This window comes from Jaculus jaculus, chromosome 8 (genome assembly GCF_020740685.1).
Source record: "Jaculus jaculus isolate mJacJac1 chromosome 8, mJacJac1.mat.Y.cur, whole genome shotgun sequence".
Taxonomy (NCBI): Eukaryota; Metazoa; Chordata; class Mammalia; order Rodentia; family Dipodidae; genus Jaculus; species Jaculus jaculus.
The window spans coordinates 109,381,289-109,408,552 of record NC_059109.1 but is presented as its reverse complement, the minus strand read 5'-3'; the positions used below and the strand labels follow the sequence as shown (position 1 = coordinate 109,408,552).

General features: G+C 51.4%; 1 protein-coding gene across 4 annotated transcripts; it reads left to right on the top strand.

Annotated features, from left to right (window-relative positions):
- Nucleotides 1-8,829: 8,829 nt before the first annotated feature.
- Fam110a (family with sequence similarity 110 member A) lies at nt 8,830-21,165 on the top strand. 4 transcript variants are annotated; one of them, XM_045155683.1, is made up of 2 exons: nt 8,830-8,921; nt 19,616-21,165. In XM_045155683.1, exon 2 carries the CDS (start codon nt 19,665-19,667, stop codon nt 20,577-20,579), a length of 915 nt encoding a protein of 304 aa, XP_045011618.1. In that variant the 5' UTR covers nt 8,830-8,921; nt 19,616-19,664; the 3' UTR covers nt 20,580-21,165. The 4 variants fall into 4 exon arrangements, with proteins under 4 accessions (XP_045011618.1, XP_045011620.1, XP_045011619.1 ...); XM_045155685.1 differs by lacking the exon at nt 8,830-8,921 and adding an exon at nt 16,499-16,517; XM_045155684.1 differs by lacking the exon at nt 8,830-8,921 and adding an exon at nt 16,684-16,713.
- Nucleotides 21,166-27,264: the final 6,099 nt, after the last annotated feature.

The following is a 27,264-nucleotide window of genomic DNA, read 5'->3' as shown; positions in this document are numbered from 1 at the left end:
CATGCTCAGTGTGCGTAGTGATGGGAATCAAACGCAGGGTTTTGTGCGCCCTAGGCAAGTCCTCTCTACTCACGGAGCCACAACCCAGGCCTGGGCTGAGGTGATTCTAAGGGTTTGACAGACAATCTCAGGACTTGCACATTCTGGACTTTCCAGTTCGGACTTCATTTCTGCCTCTGGCTGTGAAGGTCCCAAGAGTGGGGACTTCGGGGGAACAGACTGGGGACAGTTCCGTTCTGCTGCTCAGGCCCATCTGCCTGTTCCCTCCTCCTCTCCTCAGCTGCCAGCCTGTCCCTGGCGCCAGAAGTACTGTTTGCGGAAGCCCCCATCTTCCTGAGCGGGTGTCTGGCTCAGCTATCTTTGCCTGGAGCGCTACATGATCTTGAGTCAGGGTTGACTGTGGCCCACTCCATGTCTGTGGTGAAGCCTCACGCCACAGTGCAGTGCTTCTTAGAGATGGGATCTTCAGGAGGTGATTAGGGGAGGATAGGCCTTATTCATGGGATTAGCAGCCTTACACGAAGGGCAAGAGAACCCCCACCCCCATTCAATACTACCCGGACACACACATCCAGGAGATACAGTGCACCAACTCTGGCCACAGATGAGACCACACTTGTCCATCCTACAGATTCCACCGTGGGGAGTGAACCTGAGCGAGTTCCACCATCCCAAGATCCTCCCCGTGGCCACCCGGCCAGACAATTGACCAGCTTATAGTTGAGTCAGTGGAAACCAGGAGAGTCACTTAGGATGTTGGGTGAGGGGACCTCAGGTTCCAGACACCTCTCCTAGAGCAGCCTTCTTCCCAGAGAAAGAACCCAGTGGAGAACAGGAGAAAGTGTAAGAGAGCTTGTAATGAAACCAGAGGCAGCGAAAGTGCCTTGAGGGAAGGCAGGTGGGTGAATGGGGAACAGAAAAAACTGGGTCACCTGGAGTCTTTGTCCATTGAGGTTTTTATAGAAGTCGGCATGAGAACCGCTCTGCCCAGAATGGCAAGAGCCTTGGGCATGAAAATTGTGTCCAGCTCTTTGGGCCAACCAGGGAAGAAGTAACCACGTTCATACTGATTTCACACTGATTTTCCTTTGCAGTCAGCCAAATGCTGTGAGTTTACCTCTTAGCTTCTGTTAGCTTTGGGCAAGCGAAACACAACTAATTCAATTTCCTGTCATTTTATCCTTAGCTTTGTGGCCAGTTTTTTTTGGTTCATTTCTTTAAAAAGTCGTGTATCTGAGAGAAAAAGAGAAAGACTGCATATACGAACCCTGGCCCTCCTCCTGTTGCAAATAAACTCCAGATGCCTCACCCACTTTGTGCACCTGGCCTTATGTGGGTACTGGGGGAATTGAACCTGGGCTAGCTTTGCAAGCAATCATGTTCAACTGTTGAGTCAACTCCTCAGCCTTCTCATTCATTTTTTAATTTTCCTATGAGACAGAAAGGGAGAGCCCACGAGAGGGAGAGAGAGAATTGGTGCGCTAGGGCCTCCAACCACTGCAATGGGACTCCAGACATGTATGCCACGTGGTGCGCATGTGTGACCTTGTGCGCTTGCATCACCTCGTGCATCTGGCTTACATGAGATCTGGATCGTCGAACATGGCTCCTTAGGCTTCATAGGCAAGTGCCTTAACCATTAAGCCATCTCTCCAGCCCTCTGGTTCAACTTTTTACTAAGCAATGACAAGCAGTTTGAGGATTGCTTGCTGAAAGGTTAGCATATGAAAATTTACATGGAATCTTTTGACAAATCATCTTGTGTGTGTGTGTGTGTGTGTGTGTGTGTGTGTGTGTACGCGCGCGTACGCCTGTGGACACGCATCAGGGGACAGCCCCAAGTGTCAGTCCTCACCTTCCACCCTGTTGGAGGCAGGCTCTCTTGTTCACCACTGTGCTTGCCAGGCTGGTTGGGCCGTGATCTTTGGGGATTCTCCTGCCTCTGCCTCCCATGTCACAGTAGAAGGGTTAGGATTATAGATGCTGCAAAGTCCAGCTGTATGTGGATGCTGGAGATGCAAGCTCTGTGACTCAGCTTGCAGAGTAAATGCTTTTTACCCACTGAGCTGTCTCCCAGCTCTGTAGCCTCTTTGAGAATCTGCTTCCTCTGTCAGTGCCCTAACTCCTTGCCCCCTCTGTTTTTTTTTTCCTCCATGTTCGGGTAACCCCCATCCTTTTTTTCGAGGTAGGGCCTCACTCTCTAGCCCAGGCTGACCTGGAATTCACTACGTAGTCTCAGGGTGGCCTCAAACTCACAGCAATCCTCCTACCTCTGCCTCCTGAGTGCTGGGATTAAAGGTGTGTGCGACCATGCCCGGCTCTTTTTTGTTGTTGTTGTTTACAAAGTAGTCTTGCTCTAATCCAGGCTGATCAGTATGTAGTCTCAGGGTGCCTTGAACTCACAGCAATCCTCCTACCTTTGCTGGGATTAGAGGTAAATGCCATTACACCCTGATCTTTTTTATTTATTTGCAAGAAGAGAAAGAGAGAGAGAGAGAAGAGAGAGGGAAAGAAAGAAAGAATGAGAAGGGGCACGCAAGAGCCTTCTGCAGCTGCAAACAAATTCCAGATGTATGCGCCACTTTGTGCATCAGGCTTTACGTGGATAGTGGGGAATCAAACGCTGGGCCTTTGGGCTTTACAAGTTAGTGCCCAAATTGCTGAGCCACCTCCCCGGCCTGGCCCCTGGCCCTGAGTGCTTTTTCCCTCCTCCTTTCCAGACAGCGGTGCTGTAGTGCACAGCCCTGTCGTTGCATCTTTCTGAATCTCCAGTGTTTTCTTCGCTTAGGATTAATTTCTACAAGAACAGTTGCAAGATCCACATAAACATCTGAAGATGTGGTACTTACATTTGTGGGTTTGTTTGCTTGAGAAATGTGACTATATTGTCCTCCAGAAAGAACATTCAATTTACCTTCTTACCCACAGTGCTCAGAGGGCAACATCCTCTGAGCTCATTCTCTTACTTCATTACCCATTTTGGTTTCCCCACAGAATGTCCTGAAAAGTGTTACTGTGCATTGATAAATATGTTTCCAAGGCACAAAATCGTAAAGATGCAGCAAGAGACCATCTTCATTGCCAACTTGACTGGATTTAGAATGACCATGGAAGCACACCTCTGAGCGTGTCTGTGAGGTTGCTGCTTCCAGAGAGGTCTAACTGAGGAGAGATTTATAACAGGGTGCTCAGGGTTCAGGAATAACCTTGAACCCCAAACCCTAGGTTTATGTCTTAATTTTTAACCAAAGAACTGAATAAAATAAGACTGAGAAGAACAATTATTAAATTATTAAATTTATTTAGGGAAGTCCTGAGCCAAGGAAAGGACACTCACATGGCTTGAGAGCCCCTGTGAAGGGCCTGGGAAAACTGTGAAGGAGGCAGAAAAGAAAGCTCAAAGAGCTGCCAGGTAGGAGGGAGTAAAGAGCTCGTGTGGAAAGTAGGGGCTAGAGGGTTCTCACCAGAAGCTGGAGGTTCACGAGTGATCAGGCAGCCCAGGGACCTTGTCTTCCCCTCACAAACGTATTTCTAACCTTATGGTGGTGGGCCCTACCTTCCAGCTCAGGTAAGCCAGAGGGACAAGTGATTGGTCTGGGCTAGGGGCTGTTTCAGGGAGAGGCTAGGCATGATGCCAGGTTCTGGGGGCTAAACTTGACCAACCACAATGTCAGGATTCTAGACAAAGGGCTCAGGTATGGAAAAACAGGTCTAGGGAACTAGGCAACAGATAAGAAGTCAGATCATCCTTTGATCTCTAACAAGTGCAGATCTTCCTGCCTTTTTTACTTTCAGGGGCCCAGTCACCCTAACTGCCTATTCCCTCTCAGACCCGCTCTGAATGTGGGTAGCACCATCCCATGGGGTGGGGTCCTAGGTCAAATAGACACGAGAAAGCAAATGGAGCATTGGCATTCATCTCTCTGCTGCTTGACTGTCACCCTGTCTGTCCCACCATGATGTGGTGATTGTGACCTCACACTGTGAGCCAGAACACACCCTTCCTTCCTTAACTTGCTACTTTCAGGGACTGTGTCATAGGAACTAGAAAAGTAACTAATGCAGACACAAAGTCGTATGTGTTCTCTAAAGTTTTCCTCCCTCTCTTGTCCCACAATCAGCTCACATAGCCATCACTGGGACTAAGGTTTGGTGGGTCCTTCCAGAAAAGTTCAGATGCATGTACCTAATACTGACAGAACACCCTTTCAATTAAACACTATGAGACAAACTAGAAGCCCAGGTTGTGGAGGACACAGAGAGTGGCACCTGGGGCTGATTTCATCTTGGTTTCGAGCTAGGTGATAAAACACTTCCCTGATCAAGTTGTGGAGGAGCGAAATCTACACGGAGTCAGCCACAAGCCGGTCAACAGGATGAGGTGTTTCGGCTGCTCATATACTGGGTCGTGAGGAAGCCCCAGGGACCATCCAGCATCTATGATCTAGGCACACTTAATAACAGCGTATGGACTTCTCTGGGTGGAGGAGGGGAGCACTGGGATGAAGTGACAGCAGGTGTCTGAAACAGAGTCTTGGAGAAGGAAGAACTACCTACTATTGCCACTGGCAGGTGATGTGCCCACGTCATCTTCCTATGGCCTAATCTGGGATTTTGGCAATGTCCCTTCTGTTCTCTGCTTGCCCCTTTCCTAATCTAGCATGAGCCTCAGTATTTTGTTTAGTCTGGTTTCTTTTAAGCTCTGGAAGATGCAAGGGTCTGGAAGAAGCAGACCTTCTCCAGACATCCCAGCTATCTCCCAAACCCTGATCTAAACTGCACCTCCTAGAGAAGCTTGTCAACATCCCTGTTGTCCTTGCCGCTAATGACAGGGAAGCTGAGGTCTGGGAGACACCCTAGCCATGCATTCACATGGTTGGTAATGTGATTTTGTGAAACTGGCCAGAGGAAGCATTTTGACCTCACTGATAGATCCCCTAGTTCCTCCTGCTCTGACTTCCTTTTAGGTCACATGGAGCGGGGCAGGGGTCAGCATTTGGGGAATCTGGCTGAGAGGACTTGGAGTTTAGTGGAATATATTTATGGTGTCCAGTCATTTTGCTGAATAATTATGCTAGAACTGTCCACTGTAGAATTGATTTCAGAAAGAGATGGCTCAGTTGGTAAAGCTTTTGCCTCTCAAGCATAAGGATCTGAGTTCAGACCCCTAGAACTCATGTCAAAGTACTTGCTTGGGATCCCCTTGCTAGGGAGGCAGAGACAGGAAGATCCCTGGGGCTCGCTGACTAGCTAGCCTAGCCAAGTCAGTGAGCTCCAGGTTCAGTGAGAAACCCTGTCTCCAAAAATCAGGATAATGAATGATTGAGGAAGACAGTAAGGTTGACCTCTGGCCTCCACATGTGCGCGCGCTTACACACACACACACACACACACACACACACACACACACACACATACCCTCACACACAAGTGCAACTGTAGGAAGTCTGATATATATATACACGTATGTATGTATGTATATATCCATGGAGCAGGAAGCTGGTTTGTAGAAAGTACTGTGTGGGTATGTCAAATAGGCAGATACCATCAGGTTATTTTTCTGGGTTTTGTAGTTCATGTGGAACTTTTCAATTGTAGTTTGTCTTTCTAATTAACTTTTTTTTTTTTTGGTTTTTCGAGGTAGAGTCTCACTCTAGCCCAGGCTGACCCTGAATTCACTATGCAGTCTCAGGGTGGCCTCGAACTCACAGAGATCCTCCTACCTCTGCCTCCCGAGTGCTGGGATTAAAGGCGTGTGCCACCACGCCCAGCTTCTAATTAACCAACTTCATTACTTAAATCCATGCTTGTAATTTTGTATTCCCCCAAGGTGCACAAACTTTAGGAAGGACGAAACCTGCAGGACAGGCATGTGACTTAATGGTAAAGCACAGGTGCAAGACCCTGTGCTTTATCCCCAGCATGTGTGTGGTGGGGACGGGGTGTGATGTGTTGGATGTTTGACTGTCACACAGAATCCCAGCAGCCCCTCCTCACTCCCAGCCTTCCTTTCATCCAAGTGCTAACCAGCATAGTCCCAGCCTTGATTATCCATCTTCCTTTCATCCAAGTGCTAACCAGCATAGTCCCAACCTTGATTATCCATCTTCCAAGACCAGATGAGGTCTGGCATTACAGGGTGAATATGGCCTTGGACTCCCTTTTGCCTTTCTGATAACTGCCTGTGACGGCAGGCGGAGTTATTGTCAGCCATTGATGTATGGTGTTATTAGCGCCTTCTCTGCCTGTCCAGTGCATGCGCATAGCAAGTGCACCGTCACTGGCAACACAAAGCATCAGAGACACCATCTGGCATAGAAGAGAGGCCAGCTTAGGGTGAATTTGAGCAGTGCAGATTCAAGCAGTGACTGATAACCACAATATTTCCTTTTTTTCTTTTTGTTGTTTTTGTTGTTGATTGAGGTAGGCTTTCACTCTAGTCCAGGCTAACCTGGAATTCATGGTGATCCTCCTACCTCTGCCTCCTTCCTAAGTGCGCCTGGCAGTATTTCCTTATTTCTAAAGAACTTTAGAGTTCCTTCATTATTTCACCTTAAAATGTTTTTTAGGGGAACCAGGGAGTTGACTCAGCAGTTAAGAGTGCTTGCTACTTAAGCATGAAGGCTTCTCTGGCTAGAGACCACCAAGTTCAACTCCCACAGCCCATGTAAAAAGCTGAGGCTTGGGCTGGAGAGATAGTTTAGTGGTTAAGGCACTTGCCTGTGATGTTAAAGGACATGGGTTCAATTCCCCAGTACCCACATCACATGCACATGCACAAGGTGGCCCATGCATCTGAAGTTTGTTTGCAGTGGCTAGAGGCCCTGGAATGCCTATTCTCATTCCCTCCTTTTCTCCCTCCCTCTCTTTCTCTCTGTAATAAATAAATAAAAGTAATTAAAAAAATAGCGGGGGCTCACTGACCCACAACAGCTCTGGGTGGAGGGAGAGACCTTGTCTCAAGGAAATATGCAAATGACAGATAAGAGAAAACCTGACAGATTCTTCTTTGGCCTTTGTGTGCACAAGCATGGGGCACACATATCTGCTCACACAAATGCATATACCTCACATCACACACCACATATACCACGGTCTACATACACAGACACACACATGGAAAAATGTTCTTTTCTTTGACATGCTCCACTGTTGGGAATTTGGAAAATCCACAATAGCACAAAGAAGAAATAAAACTGCTGTTATAAGTAGGATATAATAGTATTATATAAATTACTTTGGATATTATGATTATGTTATTAATGTATGCTTGTGTTGTACACATAATGCTTTGAAACATGCAACATTTTCTTAGCACCCCCATATCTTTATTTATATATTTAGTTTTACTTTTTTGGTTTTTCCAGGTAGAGTCCCACTCTAGCTCAGGCTGACCTGGGATTCACTATGTAGTCTCAGAATGGCCTCAGACTCTCGGTGGTCCTCCTACCTCTGCCTTCTGAGTGATGAGATTAAAGGCATGTGCCATCATGCCTAGCTCTTTAATTATTTATTTGTTTATTTTTGAGGTAGGGTCTCATTCTAGCATAGGCTGGCCTGAAATTCACTTTGTAGTCTCAGGCTGGCCTTGAATTTACAGCCATCCTCCTACCTTGGCCTCCCAAGTGCTAGGATTAAAGGCATGTGCCACCACACCCAGCTATCCCTGTATCTTTAAATATCATTTAACTACATCATTTTTAAATTACCGCATAATATTCCTAATCAGAAAGTGCAGACAATCTCAGAGGGTTATGTCATGAGCACTGACAAGAATTAAGTGAGGTGAAGCTGTCTGGCATGTAGAAAGCTTAATGAATCTAGCTCTTCCTAGGATAGACTTAAATAGTCAATCATCTTTTGATAAACACCGACTTTGTTTCCACGCTTTGTAATGAGTAGCGCTGACCAACAGCAATCTTTGCTTCTATCTAGTCATTTTCTTCATGAATTTGGGGACTGCTGGTTGCACACACATGAAAAACCAGCGGGCTTACATTGCAGTCAGAGGAATGGAAAGAAGGGGTTTGCTTAAAGTTCCCTAGTGAGCTTACCTGCTTTGCTGGGACTGGGGCCCAGCTGTGGTTTCACAGGCCTGTAATACCAGCAACTGGGGAGGCTGAGACAGGAGGATGGGAAGTTTGAGGATTGCCTGGGCTAGAGTTTAAGACCAGCCTGGACAATTTAGCAAGACCCTGCTTTTTTTTTTTTTTTCGAGGTAGGGTCTCACTTTGGTCCAGGCTGACTTGGAATTCACTATGTAGTCTCAGGGTGGCCTCGAACTCATGGCAATCCTCCTACCTCTGCCTCCCGAGTGCTGGGATAAAAGGCGTGCGCCACCACGCCCGGCAAGACCCTGTTTTTAAATCCAAGAAACAGAAAAGACAGCCAAGCCTGGGCGGTGCGTGCCTGTAAATCCCAGCGGGTTCGAGGCCAGCCTGGGCTGGGTTTACAGCGGGATCGTGTCTCAAAACAAAACAAAACAAAACAGAAGTTGGGTCGAGGCCCTTGACGAGTCCCATCTGGACGAGGACACGAAGAAAGGGAAAGAATAGGGCGCCAGGGCTGGGGCAGCGGCCGGAAGAGCGCCGGGGCCCGTGGGGCTGGGCGGAGGGCTGCGCTTCGCAGCGTCAGCCTTCCTCCGCCAAGCTCGGCGGTTGCCAGGCGACCCGGGCGGCGCGGCGTTCGAACGGAAACGAGGAACCAATCAGGACGTCCGGGGCGAACCATTCCTGCGGCGGGGGGGGGGGGAGCGCTCACTTCCTCCTCCGCTCCCGGGGGACCGTCGGAGCTCCCGGGCCTCCGGGTCGCCGCCGGCAAGAGCGCTGCGGGTCCCCACGCGGGTCGGCACCTCCCGGGCCGCGGTGGCAGCGGCCAGTGTCGAGCTGTCAGTCTGTCCCGCCGCCCCGCGGGGGCTCCAGGTGAGCGCGGTGGCCGCGACGGCCAGCGGGGCCTGGGGACTCGGGGTCCTGTGTCCTGCGAGTGTCCCCCTCCCCGTGCACCCTTCGCACCCCGAGGGCGCTGGGGCTCAGAGACTAGTGTTCCAGCCTTGGGGGTCCAGGCCAAGTCGTTTCACCCCGCCCTGCAACCTCTTACCCTGCACAGATGGAGGCTTGCCTGGTCACTCTCAGCCCCTGGTCTCTGGGACACGGCGCCCGGATCCCTGGGGCGGATCACTTCTCACTTATGCCCTTCCTTGGGATTCCCTTTGACATCTGCCGTCCCTGTCCTCGGAACAGCGGTTGGATCTGGGGACTCATTCATTGGGAGCCTTTCTGCCTACCTACATTCCAGTGCCGTGTTCTCAGAAGTCTTCTCGGGGGATGGGGCAACGAAGGACAGTTCTGGGCTGGATTCAGGTGGGCAGCAGATCCTAAGGCCCTGCCAGTCGTTGGGAGTCGGTTCCAGGTTGGGAGACAGGAGAAGGGTAGCCCTTACACCAAAGCTGTTAGTCTCCAGACTTTGGAGTTGAGAGTGGGGCCAGGACCTCCCAGGTAGAGCATGTAATTTCAGCATGTAATTCTGTCTCCTGGTGTGTCCTCCCACTTGGCTTGCTGTTGTTGATTTCCTTTTTGTAGGTGGGGAAACTGAGGTCAGAGAAGGTAAGTCCCCTGCCCAAAGTCACAGACTTGGCAATGCAGGGATCTGGCTTCCGTCTTCCTGTCCTCAGCTCTCAGAATCATAGATTTTTTTGAGCTGGGAAATGTCAGCCAAATGGAATTGTTCGTTCATACCTTGGACCCTCATTCCTGGCTCTGGGAAGAGGCTTGCAGGGAACTCAGAGCAAGTCTTTAATTAAAAAAAATATTTTTATTTATGAGAGAGAGGGAGAGGGAGAGAGAATGGGCATGCCATTCTCTTGCTGCTGCAAATGAACTCCAGACTCACATGTGTGAGGTTGTGTATCTGGCTTTATGTGGGTGCTGGGGAATCAAACCCTGGACCTGTAGGCTTTACAAACAAGCATTTTTAACCAATGTGCCATTTCCCCAGCCCCCAATACATGACATTTGATCATAATTCCTTCCCTCTCATTACCCTTTCAGCGAGCATTTTCTCACTTCACATGACCTGGCCTTCCCCTCTGGCCTTCCCCTTGAGTGCTCTGGTAGCATTTGCTCCCATCTTGTGCCCTAGATATTTTATTATCAGCCAGTTTGTTATTTACACACACACTGGAATGTGATGAGGCAAGTGAGGTGGTGACCAGCACAAAGTGTAGAGGTAGGCCAACCCTTGGGATCAAGATGGGGACAGTCAATGCCTGAGGACCATTTGCTGCCTGTTCTGTTGAAGACTAGGGTCAGACATGCATCGTGGTCACTGGTGCGTATGCTTCCTTCCCCAACCCAGCACTTCACTTGCAGGCTAAATGGGGTAGGTGCACTGAGGTTGCAGCATGAGGTGTAACAGGCAGAAACTGGACAGGGGCTGAGAGGCCAAGCATAGGGGCTGATGGGAAATAATCAGATGCTCTTTAGACACTGATGTGGCACCAAGAGTGACATAATTACTGAACAAGAGGGCCAGGTAAAAACAGTCCATATGAAGCCAGGCGTGGTGACACACACTTTTAATCCAAGCACTTGGGAGGCTGAGGTAGGAGGATCACCGTGAGTTCAGGGCCACCCTGAGACTACATAGTGAATTCCAGGTCAGCCTGGTCTAAAGTGAAACCCTACCCCAAAAAACTAAAAACCAAAACAAAACACAACAGTACACATGACATGGTGTGCTTTTGAATTTTAAGGCACGTGCCTGGATCATCTCGTTGAGAAACCATTCATTAAACATAGTTAATGATTTAATAGACATAAAGTCATGAGGTCACTGTTCTGCCTGAGATTTGTCACCACCTTGCTGTGTGATGTTGGGCAAGTTTCTTCACATTCTGGACTGGGATAAAAAACAAAACAAAACATCATGATGGTGAGCTCAGGCCTGGGCAGAGGGCAATGGAGGGCAGGAAGTGAGCTTGGCTGTGGGTCTAGCTCACACGCCACCTTTCCCATCCCATGTGCCAGTCCCTGGTGGAGGATATGGGTGGGCCAGGCCAGGTAGCTGCCTTAAGGCATCCACACCCACACCCTCCTTCAGTGGCCCACTCATCCCTCCCTCTGGTTTGTGCAAGTTTGCCCTGAGCAAGGCTGACTCCTGAGCAGGCCAGGGCATGATCCTGGGGAAGACTCCAGAAATAGCTCAGGACCTGGCCTGCCTTGCAGAATGCCCAGTGGGGTATCTCTGACCTGGACAGCTGGGCCTGTCCCGTCCCCACCGCCTGGAGCCTTCTTGATCCTCCTCTGGAGCAGGTGAGGGCCACTCTGTCTCTATTGAGTCTGGGCCAAAGGCTTCTGCTGAAGGGAGAGAAGCAGGTGGAAGGAAGGGGGCGGGGTGGTGCCGAATCTCATAAAATGGTAAAACCAAGAAAGCCCACCTTCCACCCTGATAGATCAAAAGTACTCACCACTCCTGGGCACCTGTCTTGTGCGGAGCACTTGCCCAGCGGAAGCTCACATCTCCCCTCCAGCTTGAGAAGAGATGGGATGGAATTACTGCTGTGTTCATTTCCTCCTCCCAGAGGGGAAAGTACGCAACAGTGACTTAAAAAATTATGCACGTTCACCTGGACATAGGATTCAAATTGAGGGAGTCTGGTCCCATATTCTGCATTCTGTCTGTGTGTGTGGTATATGCATGCACACGTGCGCAAGATAAAATTGAGGGTTTGGGAAGATAGCTCAGTCAGTACAGGACCCAAGTTCGATCCTCAGGACCCACATAAAAATGCTGGGTGTAGCTGAGTATGGTGTGCACGCCTTTAATTCCAGCACTTGGGAGGCAGAGGTAGGAGGATTGCCATGAGTTCGAGGCCACCCTGAGATTTGCTAGTGAATTCCAGGTCAGGATGGGCTAGAGTGAGACCCTACCTTGAACGTCCCCCCCCCCAAAATGCTGGGTGTGATGGTGTGCACTTGTAATCCCAGCTGTGGGGAGGCTGAGACCGGAGGATCTCTGGGACTGCCTAGCCTAATTGGCAAGCTCCAGGCAATGAGAGACCCTATCTGGAAAGGTAGACAGTGTACTTGGGGAACACTGTTGCTTGTCCTCTGGCCTCCACATGCATGTGCATACATGTGTACCTGCATGCACAAACATACATCCACATATACTCAAAATTTAAAATTGACCATCTTAACTGCTCTTTGAAAATTTTATTTTATTTTATTTTATTTTTTGAGAGTGACAGGGAGAGAGAGGGAAAAGATGGGTATACCGGGGCCTCTAGCCATTGCAAATGAACTCTAGACACATGCACCACCTTGTGCATCTGGCTTACATGGGTCTTGGAGAATTGAGCCTTGAACCGGGGTCTTTTGGCTTCATAGACAAACGCTTAGCCACTAAGCCATCTGATCAGCCTCTGCTTTTTAAAAATTATTTTATTTATTATTTGAGAGAGAGACAGAGGAAGAGGCAGAGAGAATGGGTGAAACAGGGCCACCAGCCACTGCAACTGAACTGCAGATGCATGCATCCCCTTGTGCATCTGGCTTACATGGGTCCTGGGGAATCGATCTGGGGTCCTTAGGCTTTGCAGGCAAATGTCTTAACTGCTAAACCATTTCCCCAGCCCAACTTTTTTTTTTTTTTTTAAAGTAAGAGAGAAAATGAGAATTAGCACTCCAGGGTCTCCAGCCAGTGCAATGGAATTCCAGATGTGTGCACCACCTTGTGCACATGTGTGATATTGCACATGTGTCACCTTGTGCATCTGGCTTACATGAGGTCTGAAGAAGAGAACGTGGGTCTTTCAATTTTGCAGGCAAGCGTCTTAACTGCTAAGCCAGCTCTCTAGCCCTTAAAAAAAAAACAAATCAAAAACTATTAAGTGCAGAGAAACTCCCTAACTAATAAATAAGTTTCCACCCCCACTGTTTGTTACTTTGACTACTCTTAAGTATCTTGTAAATGGAAATGTGCAGTGTTTGTCTTGTGTGCAGCCAGCACAATGTCTTCAAGCTTCATTCATGTTGCAGCCTGTGTCAGAATTTCCTTCCCTTTAAAGGCTGAATAACATTGTATATTGTGTATAGTACTTTTGTTTACTCATTTATTCATTGATGGGCTTTTGGGCCATGCCAGCCGTTGGCTGTAATGACTAATGCTTCTGTGAATATAGTGTGCAGGTACCTGTTAGGTCCCTGCTCTCACTTCATTGGCTGTTTGGATATCTTTTTTATTTTTATTTTTTTGAAACAGGGTCTGTGTGGCCCAGGATGACCATAAACTGATGATCCCCTCTGCCTCAGTCTCCTGAGTGCTAGAATTAAAATGTGCACCACCACACCTGGCTCCCTTTAGTATATCTTCTTTGAATAATGCTTATATAAGTGATCCTGAGCCTTTATCTGCCATCCATGCTGAGCATCTTCCCTGGGGTCTCTTAAGCTGATGAAACTGAGATTGGAACCTGTAGCGATTACTGTTACCTTCTCCTTGCTGGGACAAAACACCTGACCAGAAGCAGCTGATGGAAGAAAAGGGTTTGTTTCGGCTTACAGTTTCAAGGGAGAACTTTCCTCATGGTGGAGAAAGCATGACAAGAGCACACAGCTGGGGGAGCATCCCATCCCCAAAGCAGCAGGAAGCAGGAAGGAAGTAGTAGTCTATATACTGGGCTTGGAGTTGGTTTATATCAGCCCAAAACCCACCCCCAGAGACACACCTCCTCCAGCAAGCCTCCGCCTCCCTAAGGTCCTATAACTCTCCCAAATTGTCACCAGCTGGGGACCAAGTATTCAAAACACAGGAGCCTATGGGGGACACTTCATCCAAACCACCCCAGAGTCCCCCCTGCTGCACCCTGCACAGGAGGTGGGTGGTTGGAGAAAGAACAGGGCTTGGCTGGCTTGAGGTCAGAGCACAGCTGGGGTAGGGCAACAAGAGACTGAAGGAGAAACGGTGACTGGGAAGGTCAGCAGTAAGCTGGTGGCTTAGAAAAGGCTTAGAATCCAGGCACACTGGCCTCTTCTCATCCCCCACAAGCTAATTATTAATTATAGGGGGACATAATCAGTGTTGCCAAATGCTCCCTAGAAGGAGGGGTGCTGGAGGTGTAAAGGCATTTCTGTCTCCTTCCCTCCTTTCTCCGTCCATCCTCCCTCCTTTGCTCCCTCGTCTTCCCTCCCCCCCTTTCTTTGTAAATTAAGGTATGATTTACATACAAAAAGCTCTATATTTGATGTGCATGTTTTTTAAATATTTTTGTTCATTTATTTATTTATTTATTTGAGAGCGACAGACAGAGAGAAAGACAGAGGGAGAGAGAGAGAGAATGGGCGCGCCAGGGCTTCCAGCCTCTGCAAACGAACTCCAGACGCGTGCGCCCCCTTGTGCATCTGGCTAACGTGGGACCTGGGGAACCGAGCCTCGAACTGGGGTCCTTAGGCTTCACAGGCAAGCGCTTAACCGCTAAGCCATCTCTCCAGCCCCCAATGTGTACATTTTTTGATGGGTGACCTGGAGCCCATGCTGGCCACTTGGTCTGTGATGTTTCCTTTGCCTTTGTTCCTAGGAGGAGGAAGGTGCAGAAGAGTATAGTGGAGTGCCTTATCCAGTGGGAGACTAGGGAATAAGTGATAGATAAGTGAATATCTAGAATAGTACAAGACCAACAAATGCTTGGAAGGAAACCAAAAGGGTGAGGGTGGTTGGGGGTGGGGGGCTCACAGAGTGGACATAGAGGTAACCTTTGAAGTGAGGGATGAGGTTCCAGGCAGAGAGCAAAGGTCCTGTGGCAGGAGAGAAACTATCGTGTTGGGAGCAGCCGGGAGAGCTGGGAAGCTGGAGCACGCGGGGAGGACACTACTGCTGAGTAGAAGTGGGTCAAGGCAGCCCACACGGTGCACTGGATGTTGCCTCTTGGAGCCATAGGAAGGTGAAGCATAACAGTATTAACGTCTGGTTTGCTGGGAAAATAGTTCCATTATTGTCCTTGTTTTATAGCTGGGGAAACTGAGGCCCAGAACCATTGTAAGTATGTGCTTCCAAAGGCGATTGGTTAGGAATTTCCTGGGAGAGAGGTACACTTTATTTCTTTTCTCTCCCTTCCCAGATGAGGGCCTTGATTCAGATCTTGGCTTTGCCATTTGCTGACCATGGGACCTCAGGCAGGAGGTCTTCACTTCTCCCTTGCTTCAGTTTTCTTATCTGTAAAATGGACACACTGGCAGTATTTATCTCATAGAGCCAGGTTTAAGAATGAAACAAGTTGACATACATTGAGATTGGGCTGGAAAAGAAAACAAAGCTTAGGCTGAGGTAGGAGAATTGCCTTGAGTTCAAGGCCACCCTGACAGTACATGGTGAATTCCAGGTCAGCCTGGGCTAGAGTGAGACCCTACCTTGGAAAAATCAATTAAAAAAAAAAAAAGCTTAGAACTAGACATGGCGCTGTAAACCTGTAATTCCAGCTCTCAGAAGGCTGAGGTGGGAGTGGAGAGTTCTGGGCCAGCCTGGATTACACTCCTGTCTCAAAACAACACAAGAATGACAGCAAAAAGCTTAGGCCTGGCTGCAGACAGCCTTCAGACCAGTGCTTCGCATAGCCACAAGTGCTTCTGTATTTTGTAGTTTCCACTAGTGCGCAAGGGTGGCTCCCCTCCCATCCCAATAAAATTGACCCCACCAGGGCCAAGTAGCCAGCTGGCAGGCCATGGTCAGGGACTTGTCAACCCCTCCCTTCAGTGTCCCAGAAGCCCAGAGGGAAGAAAGGCTGACCAGAGCCACTTCCTGCCTCCTCCTGCCCCGACCTCAGTTCTGCCCCAGCCCCCACTAGGCACAGAAATGGAACTGGACAGTTAGATGCCACTGACCTTCCAGGGGCTGTGGTCTGAAGCCTAGTGGGTCCCACTTTCCCTGGGCCTTGGGATCCCATGGAGAGTGACACAGAGGTGTTGAACTGGTAGAGGGGACAGCGCCCCCCCCCCATCTCGCTTTCTGCTGCAGGTTTCTGGGTCTGCCCCCACCATCCTACGGAGGAGAGTTTGAGGTCTAAACTCCTGGAACTCATATCCTGCTGTGGCTTTCCCAGATCACCTTTCGGTTTGCACAGAACCTCTGTGGGTTCCTTGCATCCTGAGAGGTATTCCTAGAACTCAGGGTCAGCAACCTGCTAGGCGCAGTGGGGCCAAAAGGGAAAAAGGGGAGCATGAAGGCGTGGTCGGGAGGGAAAGTACCCAGGTTGGACTCCCCCGGTGACTTTGGACGAGTGACTCAGCTTGCCCTGGCCTGGGGTTTCCATTAGTCAACGAGGGATTGACAATAGAATTGCCTCATAGGAGTTTTGGGGAGAATTAAAGTGGCCAGGATGGGCTCCTAGCAGTAAACATTAACCTGGGTCCTGTGGCTGTGAGGAGGCTCCAGTTTTCCCATCTCTAAGATGGGCGTGTTCTGATGGGGGATCGGACCGTGCGCCCGCCCGAGGGACCTTCCTGGCTCGGGGAAGAGCTTGGCTGGTGAGTCTGGGGCGGATGGGGCCCGGCTTCGGCGGTCAGTGTCCCTGCACGGCTTTCCTTTTCCCGGTTTTCCAGCATTCCCCGAGCCCGCGGCTTCACCTGCCCGAGGCCGCCGGAAGTTGCGCAAAGGCGGGTTACCTGAGCCGGGTGGGCCGGGCGGGAGCGGCGCGGGCAGCGGTGGTGGCTCGCTGGCCAGGTACGTGCGGGGCTCCGTTCCGGCGGCCGTGGGGGCGCAGCAGGCGGTCTCCGGGCCCCAGGGAGTGTGCCTTCAGGCCCCTTATTTGACACCCCGGCCCGTTGGGACACAGAGACGGACAGAGGGCGGGGTTGGGGGGGTCGCACAGCCGCTATGCTCCTCGCAGCCCACCGCAGGGGGTCCCCCAAATCGACCCCTACGTAGTCAGGCAAAACAGAAACCAAACTGGGGACCTGAGTTTCCCCTGTCCCCTCTCCAGTTCCCGGAGGGAGTCGGGGGAGAAGACAAGCCCAGCTAATTTGGCTATTTTCCGGGAATGGCGAGCAGGCTTCGCGGCCTCCAGCCGGGTGCACTTGGAAGCATTCGTGGCCACATTAGAAAGAAAGTCCTCGGGTTAGAAGGGGCTTCCGAGGGGCCAACCGGCCTGGCAAGGGGGACCCTGGCATCCCTCGCAGGGGACCTGCGCCCTGCCGTTAGTCCTTCACCTGTGACGTGGGCCGGGGCGAGCCCCTTCACTCATTATGATCAGCCCCTGCCAGGTGTCCCCTTTGTCCCCTCTGCGGCTCCGACCGGCCCTCCTGGGGCGGCCTTCGAGACCCCCGCAGGGTCAGGCGTGCGAACCGGGTTCATGGAGCGCCATTCGTTTGCCAGGTACTGTAAACCTGTTTGATCTTTCCACGCGTGCGGTGACCTGAAGGCGCAGGAAGGTCTATTTTTAACTGCATTTCACAGATAAGGGAACTGAGGCCGCTCAGAGGGGAGCTTGCGCAAGGTGCACGCAGGCGGGTTGGCCGAGCTCAAGATCGTGCTGGCTCCCCGGCCAGGCCGGGTGATTCACAGCGGACCCCTTCTCCATCAAGGGGATCCACTGGCCCGCACACTCAGAAGGGGCAGGAGTACGTGTGGCTTTTGCCCCAGCCCTGCCCCTTTGCCTTTCTTCCTCTTTCTTGATGGTGCCTGAGAAGGAACTGCCCCCACCATCACCAACGGGTTGGACTGGTTTGGGTGGCAGCTGCCAGGTGGAAAGTGGGGGTTAGGAGTGTGGGGCAGAGTCTGGCTACTTGGACAAAGCCCAGTAGCAACTCTTCAGGTCAGACCTTTCCTGCCCAAGGTCTACTGGAGCTTCCCCTGAGTGGGGTCAAACTTCCCAACCCACCCACTGTGTGCCCTTCTATCTTGCAGCCCTGGCCTGGAGCCCGACAGCCTCCCCACCTCCCCCAGCCCTGTTCCCTGCGCTCCACTCTTGCTGACGTGTCACAGGCTGTTGCTTGAGGGGTGCCCATGGAAGGGGAGGCACGTTTGCAGAGACAGGCTTGCCCAATACGTGCAGTGTTTTAGTGCGGGCCACATTAGTCACAGTTAAGAACCTAGAATGTGCCTGCCCCTCCACACTGTTACCCTCAGCAACACACCTCCTCCAGCCTTGCCTGCAGGGGCCTGGGCCTGTTCCTCTTCAGTTCATCCCGTGGGTGTTCACGGCTGGCTCCCAGAGGGTGGTAAGAAAAACACCTTAAAGCGGAGAGTCACAGAGTCCATGAACAAAGCCGGCCAAACCTTCATGCGAATCTGTCCCTTATCTACTATGCAATCTGGGACAGTGACTGCCTTGAGTCTATTTCTCCATCCACAGAAGGGTGACAATGGAGGTCCTGCGGGAGAGGGTAGTGTCAAGTGTCTGCACTCTGCAGGGCTCCCCGTCACTGGGAGTTTTGGGCGTCCACGTGTGGATTTGGCTGTGTGGTTTGGTGTTGTCTGGGAGCAGCCACCTGGCTCTGGAGGCTGTGGAGAATGTGACAGGTGGTGTGATTCAGGAGCTGAGTTTTAAGGCTCTACTTAATCTACGTTGACGTTAAGGTTCAGTGGTCACCTGAGGCTAGTGGCTCTTGGGGTAGACAGCAGAGGTCTGGGAGGGCTGAGCCACAAGTGCTCTTGGGGATCACTTAGACTAAGTACCCCCCACCCCCCTTATTCCACAGACGAACTAGTTTGGGACTTGGTACATGGGTTTGCTTCTGTTGCACCTCTGAGGGGCCTGGGATGAGGAGAGCGGTGGTGCTTTCTGACCTTGGGCATTCCTTGGAAGCAGGAACAGGCCTGGCTTGGTGCCTGGGGTAATAGGAAGTCGGATGCTTAGGCAACCCTGGGGATGCCTGAACACCTGGCGTGGGCCTATGAGTGCCATCGTGGTGTGTCCAGCAAGGTCTGCTGCTTCGCTTGGGCAGGGCTGTGTAATCTGGGCATGTCCAGCATCCCGTGGAGCAGCATAGCTTGAGGGTGATGTTTCTAGAAATACCCGTGGACCACTGCAGACCTGGCCTTGGAGCCTTATCCTGAGGCTACAGGGGGAAGTCTGTACCCCTCGAGTGGGGTCCCCTGTTCCTCCCCTATAGGCTGTGCTCCTATGCTGGGGCCCTGTCTAGTGGGTGGGTGAGAAGTGGAGGTGGTATCTAGCAACTGTGGGTAGTCCAGACGGGGTGTGATCTGGGGCCCCCCATTTTTGGTCACCCAACTCCAACGGTCCCTGCTATCAGGACCTGCCTGCTTGGTAAGGGGCGGCTTAAGCATTTTGGTTGCCTCCCCCCTGAGCTTCAAATTCCCCATCGCAAATGGGGGGCTGTTGGGAGGCCGCCGAGACTGAGCCTGGAGTGGGCTTTGCTGTCTTTAAAGTGGGCCTGCTCTTTCTACTCGTTTTCTATGGGCTTCAGCTGCGCATAAGAACCCCCCCAACTCCGGGCAGGAGGAGGTGTGGGCGTGGCCACAGGGCAGTCAGTAGTTGCATTCTGTCTGCTGATTTGCTCGCCTGGCGGGGGCGTGGCCTCTGCGTTATAATAAGTCCGGCATCCCAGCCGCAGCTGAGTCTTTGTCTGAGTGTGCCTCGCCAGCTTTCTCTCCTTCCCTGCAGCCACCGGCGTCCAGCTGACTGCTCTCTGCCTGGATCCGTCCCCTCACTGATGCCCTCGGGGTATGTAACGGCCATGCCTGTGGACACGCTGAACCCCGGAACACCCGCCGCCCCCTCCCTGCCTTTCCGCCTGCGGACCAAGGTTCCTGGCTACCTGCTGCCGAGGCCCGCGGACGGGGGCGCCCGGAAACTGAGCGCCGTGGAACGCCTGGAGGCTGACAAGGCCAAGTACGTCAAGAGTCTGCATGTGGCCAACACCCGCCAGGAGCCCGTGCAGCTTCCGCAGTCCAGACAGCCTCTCTTTAGCCCCGGGAATCGCCGCCCCGTGTTCCAGCCGAGCCGTCGAGCTCTGCCCGGCCCAGGCCGCCGGCCTCAACTGGACCTTGACATCCTCAGCAGCCTCATCAACTTATGTGACAGCCCCGTGTCCCCTGCTGAGGCCAGCCGAACCTCCGGACGGATGGAGGGAGCCCACCAAACGCCGCAAGCCACCCCTCCGCGCCCACCGCCCAGTACAGCCGCAGTGCGCAGAGTGGACGTTCGCCCCCTGCCTGCCTCACCTGTTCGGCCCTGCCCTTCACCCGGCACCACGGCTGCGTCCAGCCCAGGCCGGCCCCCAGGTTTGCAACGCTCCAAGTCGGACCTGAGCGAGCGCTTTTCCAGGGCAGCTGCCGACCTCGAGCGCTTTTTTAACTTCTGTGGATTGGACCCAGAGGAGGCACGGGGGTTGGGGGTGACCCACTTGGCACGAGCCAGTTCAGACATCGTGTCCCTGGCTGGACCCAGTGCTGGGCCTGGCAGCTCTGAGGGGGGCTGCTCACACCGCAGCTCCACAGCCACGGTGGAGGAGCGGGCCAGGGAGCGTGTCCCCTATGGGGTGTCTGTGATCGAGCGCAATGCCCGCGTGATCAAGTGGCTGTATGGGTTGCGTCAAGCACGTGAGGCGCAGGCCACCGAAGGCTAGAACTGGACTCCAGACTTCCCTGCAGGACAGCATGGAGAGACAGTGGGCACCTTGACCTCTCCTGAACCTATTCATTCTCTGCCTGCAGGCAGACCGCAGGTGGCCCCCTTGGGTGAACTTGGTATTGTGGTTAAAGCTGAGACCTAGATCAGCAAGAGCAAGCAAGAACTGACCCTGCAGAGGGAGGGGTTGCTCTTGACGTTGGTCTCCCCTTACATCTCTACCCTGGCCTCCAATAAGGTTTTTGACATGAGTGTGGCCCTGCCTTGTTGCTCTGGTGGGACTGGATTTGGGATGTTTACTCTCCACACTGAGAGTGAGGAGCCATGAGGTCTGCCAGGCCCTGGGGCTCTGTTTCCTCCTCCTTCCTTCTCTGCCCTCTTTTGCTGATTTCCTCTTCCTGACTCAGTGGGCCCTGGCTTCCCTGGAACTCAGCCTGGGAGGAGGTTGGGAGAAGGGGGCCTGTCTACTGCTCTTCCTGGTTCTTGGCAGCTAGCCTAGGTGGGTAGACTATAGGAGGGACTGGTCAGGTGTGCTGCTCTGACTTTCCTCCCCTGGTTAATAAACACAAATGCTTGTTTCTCAAGGCTGGGCCTTTAGAATCTTTTATGTCCATGGGGGAAGGGAAGGGAGAAGTCTTAGGGATGGCCTTCCGTAGTAATTGTTTATCCTAAGATCTGGTGGGCTTGCAGATCCGTGGCTGGCCTGGCCTGACATTAGCCCCACAGGGGTGTCCTTATAACTCCTCTAGGAGCCCACAGCCTCCTTCGTGTGTGAGGAGACCAACCAGCCACAGGACCAGGTTGTTTCTCTTGCACCAGGACAGGGATTGCAAGGGAAAAGCTGGCAAGGGGTGCACAAAGCCTCCTCAGCCTGGAAGGTTCCACCCTTCTGCAGTCCTGTTGACTTTCCAAGAAGGCAGGAAGATGCTTCCAGAGGGTAAACTCACAACCTAGGTCACTCAGGCAACAGGGTGGGGGGTGGGAATTGGGAATTCTGAGAGAAAGAGGGATTGGGGGAGAATAGCTCAGAGTGAGTGTGCTTACTTGTAACCCTAGTGACCTTGGACAGATGGGGTGTGTCTCTCTCTCTCTCCTGGGCCTCAGTACAGAGCTAAGTGGCACAGGCCTGTTTGGGTTGGGACCTTGTTGCCGTCTGGGCCCTTGGAGCTTGAGCTGTGTTCCAGTGTCTGGCCTGGCAAGGAGCAGCTGGCAGTGGGCACCCAGGGCACAACTGTGTTTCCTCTGTTCCCAGGTTGGTTATTCTCCCGCATCTAGGGCTTACTGGGTACACAAAGGGTGACGTGTGTGTGTGTGTGTGTGTGTGTGTGTGTGTGTGTGTGTGGTTTCCTTCCCACGGGCCTCCTTGGCCATAGCATTCAGGAACAGGAAATGCTAATGGGGGTCTTGGTGACAGGTTTGATGTAGGCTTTATTTTAAGCATAAAGGGACATTTCCGCTGGGCTGTTGACAAACACCTATGTCAGCACAACTGTCTGTCTGTATCTAGGCCCAGAGAGCCTGGATCAGACCTAGGCTGTTTGGGTAATGAAGGTGAAACAGTCATAGAAAAAGGTTGTGTCTGGGTGCGTGAGGCTGGGCTCTACCCACTGGGGATGCAGGCAAGGACTGAGGCATGGAAAGCCTGTCACCTGCTACAGGTGCCCATAGGATTTTGACAGCATGGGAGATGGCATTCCTATGTTCCCAGGCTAAAGGAGCAGTGGGGTTGAGGAATGATTCAGGTCAGTTTTTTTTTTTTTTTTTCAAATGAGGGAGAGAGAGAACTGGCACACCAGGGCCTCCAGTCACTGCATTGAACTCCAGACGTGTGCCCTCCCTTGTGCACATGCGCGACCTTGTGTGCTTGCATCACTGTGTGTCTGGCTTACATGGGACCTGGAGAGTCGACCATGAGTCCTTAGGCTTTGCAGGCAAGTGCCTTAACCGCTAAGCCATCTTTCCAGACCTCTGATCAGTTTTGCATGATGGTAGCCCTCAATTCCAAAGACCAGCCCTTCTGTGTGTCCTGCTGGCCTTGGGGCTAGTCATTGTCCCTTGATATGATGACCTGTAGTGTTCCAGCAATCCAGGAAGTGGGTTTGGCTGCATTTTGTATATGAAGGGATTGGGGTTCTGATCCCAGGACTGTGGGTAGCCCCTTATTCCTGGAGGAGGGGTTAGAGCAGGGCCCACCCTCTCACTGAATCCTCAGTGTGATCTTTGGAGAGCCAAGTGTGCTGTCTTAAAGCAGGAATTTTTTTAAAATTAATTTATTTATTTGAGAGCAACAGACACAGAGAGAAAGACAGATAGAGGGAGAGAGAGAGAATGGGCGCGCCAGGGCTTCCAGCCTCTGCAAACTAACTCCAGACGCGTGTGCCCCCTTGTGCATCTGGCTAACGTGGGACCTGGGGAACTGAGCCTCGAACCGGGGTCCTTAGGCTTCACAGGCAAGCGCTTAACCGATAAGCCATCTCTCCAGCCCATTAAAGCAGGAATTTGAAGTTGGACCAGTAGTAACAGCAGTAGGACCGTTACAGGGCAGGTCTGCATGACCGCGGGGGTCACAGCCTGGCCTGCTAGACATCTCCTAAGCCAGTGGCATCTTGAATCTTCCTCGCCATTTTGTTGTTGAGCATCTACTCGGTACCCCATCACACACACACCCCATCCGTGGGGAGAGGAGCGGAAAGAACAGGTGTTCGGACCTCAGGCAGGTGTACTTAGGAACTTCTGCCCTCTTTGTGGAACTCTGCCTTCCCACAGCCAAGAGAGGCCCTGGAAGAGTGTTATTTGAAGTGGTAAAAGGGGGACAGGAGAGATGGCTTAGCAGTTAAGGTGCTTGCCTGCGAAGCCTAAGGTCCCATGTTTGACTCTCCAGGTCCCATGTAAGCCAGACGACACACAAGGTGATTCAAGGGTGCAAAGGCGCACTGCGCACCAGGTGGTTTGTACATCTGGAGTTCAAGTGCAGTGGCTGGAGGCTCTGGTGTGCCAATGCTCTCTCTCATTAAAAATAAATGAAGTGGGAAAGGGGCTAGGCCAGCAGGGCCCCGTGGAGGCAGCATGCTGGCTGGGGTCTCCCCCGCACCAGTCTTTGGATCTGAAGAACCGGTGCCTTTGTTGTTCTGCCTCCAACTGTAGTGTGAAGTGGGGCAGCCCGGGTCGAAGTGAGCCGTGAGCTATGGCTGCTGTCAAGTCTCTCGGAGGGCCTGCAGCTGCTGCGCTGGCTCCTGGGGCTTCCCTGCTAGCTGGGCCTCAGCTGCCCAGCCCCTAACTAGACAGAAATAAGACCTGCTCCCTGCTCTTTGCCATTGTGAGCTCAGGAGACCACAGACCCATAGCCCACTTCAGTGGCGGAGGTGTTTTGGGCCCCTGGGAAAGACCTGTGCCTCTGGTCTCAGTTTACCCTTTGGCTGAGGGTGGAGTGCAGCTGCGGGGCTGTACCTGGTGCAATGGGTGTTTCTTCTGGTGAGACATTGCAGGGGGTCTGAGTGATCTCATCTGGCTTGACATTCTGCATGCAGGGAGCACAGGGCAGTGAGGCATCAGGCTCTTGGGCTATGGTGGGAGCATGAACGTTGCAGTCCGGTTCGCATTGCTGGTAGAAATCACCCAACCAAGAGAAGCTTCTGGGGAAAAGAGGGTTATTTTGGCTTATAGGCTTGAGGAGAAACTCCACGATGGCATGAGCAGAGGGTGGACATCACCCCCTGGCCAACATAAGGTGGACAACAGCAACAGGAGAGTGTGCCAAACACTGGCAAGGGGAAACTGGCTATAACAACCATAAGCCCGCCCCCAACAATACACTCCCTCCAGGAGGCATTAATTCCCAAATCTCCATCAGCTGGGAACCTAGCATTCAGAACACCTAAGTTTATGCGGGGGTGGGGGGGTGGGGGTGGTCATCTGAATCAAACCGCCACAATGGATGACATGGATGTGGAAGGGCATGGTCCCTAGAGGTGTATGGTCCATCCAGGTTTAATGCAATGGAATACTTTTAAAATCAAATACCCACTGGAAGATTTACTCTATTGAGAAAAATTTCAAACATGAAGGAAAATAGAGTCATGCAGGAAACGTACATACCCATGTCCACATGCACACTTGTTCATGTTTCTCCATGTATGTCCTATCTAGAGTCCACCCAACCATCTGCCCCCAAAGCTTTACAAAGTAAGTGGTAAACATTGGTTTGCTTCCCTTCAAGGCATGACATGTTATTAGCAAGAGTTCAAGCCGGGCATGGTGGTGCACGCCTTTATTCCCAGCACTCAGGAGGCAGAGGTAGGAGGATCGCCATGTTTTGAGACTACCCTGAGACTACTCAGTGAATTCCAGGTGGGCCTGGGTGAGAGCAAGACCCTACTTTGAAAATCCAAAAATAAAATAAAAGAGTTTAATATTTGTTTATGGTTTTCTAATACACTGAAATTGCATAGCTCTTAAAAAGTGTCACTTGCTGAGTTTAAGCCAAGCGTGTACTGTGGCCCCTGCCCCATCACCATGAGAAATCACCTGTCTCATTCCTGCCACGTTCTGCTCCTACCTGCAGCTTTACCTATGCATCTTGTGGATTAAACAGCCTTTCCAGGGCAACGACTATCAACTCTTTAAAAAAAAAAAAAAGTTATGTGTGGGTCTGGAGAGATGGTTCAGCGGTTAAGGCACCTACCTGCCTGGGATGACTAATAACCCGGGTTCAATTCCCCAGTACCCATGTACAGCCAGAGGCACAAAGTGATGCACACATCTGGAGTTTGTTTGCAATGGTACCTGAAGAGATCAGAGGACAAGCTTGGATGCTGTTTCTCAGGCACTGTCCACATTTTTGATACAGGGTCTCTCTCATTGCCCTGGAACTCACTCTGTAGACTAGGCTATCTGGGCAGTGAGCCCCAGGGATCCTCCTGTCTCTGCTTCCCAAGCACTGGGATTATAAGCATATACCACCATGCCTGGCTTTTTTACTTGGGTGCTTGGAATAGAACTCAAATCTTCATGCTTGTGAGGTAAGTGGTTTACTGACTGAGCCATCTCCCTCCCCAGACTCATTTTCAACTCTCTTTTAAAATCTTTTTAAATTAGCTTTTGGTTTTTCGAGGTAGGGTCTCACTTAAGCCCAGGCTGACCTGGAATTCACCGTGTAGTCTCAGACTGGCCTTGAACTCACAATAATCCTCCTACCTCTGCCTCATGAGTGCTGGGATTAAAGGCGTGCGCCACCACACCCACTATTTTTTTTTCCTGTTTTTAAAAAATATTTATTATTTATGTATTAGAGAGAGAATGGGTGTGCCAAGGCCTCTAGCCAGTACAAACCAACTTCAGACACATGCACCACCACCTGCATCTGGCTTAGATGGGTTCTGAGGAGTCAAACCTCATACCCACTATTTTATTTTATTTTATTTTTTTTTTTTTAAATTTTTTATTTATTTATTTGAGAGCGACAGAGACAGAGAGAAAGACAGATAGAGGGAAAGAGAGAGAGTGGGCGCGCCAGGGCCTCCAGCCTCTGCAAACGAACTCCAGACGCGTGCGCCCCCTTGTGCATCTGGCTAACGTGGGACCTGGGGAACCGAGCCTCGAACCGGGGTCCTTAGGCTTCACAGGCAAACGCTTAACCGCTAAGCCATCTCTCCAGCCCCATACCCACTATTTTAAACTCTCTTAAGTGACTTCTTCTGGTACGTTCCAATGCATTTCTACGATCTTGCTTTTCCTGCTGTTGATCAGCGCTTGGCAAATATTGATTGGCCTTCGGTGTCTTTACAGTGTGTGTTGCAGCCTGATGGCCCAGCCTTGAACCTTAGACCTTCCCCTTTCCTGACCCATGATCTTGGTCTCTTTGTGTCCATTTGCTCTTTTGTAAACCTATGGCCAGGAGAGCTTTTGAGTGACTGAGGTGTTAGGAGGCCTCACTCACCTACCATGATGCATGTGTCCAGTGAGAGGCCAGGGCTTTCTCAAATTAGCTTTGATTCACTTCTTCCTTCTTGAAATCTGGATGTGTCACAATTGTTCATTAAATGGATATATGGTGTTATTTATATCATGGCTGCAAGCACCGTTTCCTGCTAAGCCACGTCCCGTATTTTGCCTGCATTTCCTTTCTTGTGTGACTCTTTGTTCTCCTGGGACGTATGACTTGCTGTTGTGTTTTTCTCGTTTGCCCAGGCGCCTCCTAGCCCAGTCATAATTTTCTTGATTTCTGACACCCTCAGTTTCCCCAGAGTCACATTATGCACAGCAACTCCTTTATTGGTTCCCATTTCCTTCCTGAAACTCTTCAAGTGCTTTTGAACGAGCCTTGCCTTTAAATTGGAGCCAATTGTAAAAATAGGCTCTCTAGCCGATCTGTAAACTTTGCGAGAGCCCATGTGTCAGGAGCTGAGCTGGGGACCAAACAGATGATAACGAGTAAGGTCCCAGGCCAAGTGCATCTCTAGGGAGGGATAAGAATTGAAGCTGTGCCAGGTGTGGTGGCATAGGCTTTAATCCTAGTACCTGGGAGGCAGAGGTAGGATCACTGTGAGTTCAAAGCTAGCCTGAGACCACATAGTGAATTCCAGGTCAGCCTGGCCTAGAGCAAGATCCTACCAGGCTGATGGGGCTCACTGGACTAGGAAGATCTGAGAAGCCTGAGGAGAAAGGATAGAAGTGGACAAGGTTTC

Excerpts from the sequence above, each read along its gene's own strand:
- Fam110a (XM_045155683.1), top strand. The coding sequence starts at position 19,665 with ATGCCCTCGGGGTATGTAACGGCCATGCCTGTGGACACGCTGAACCCC.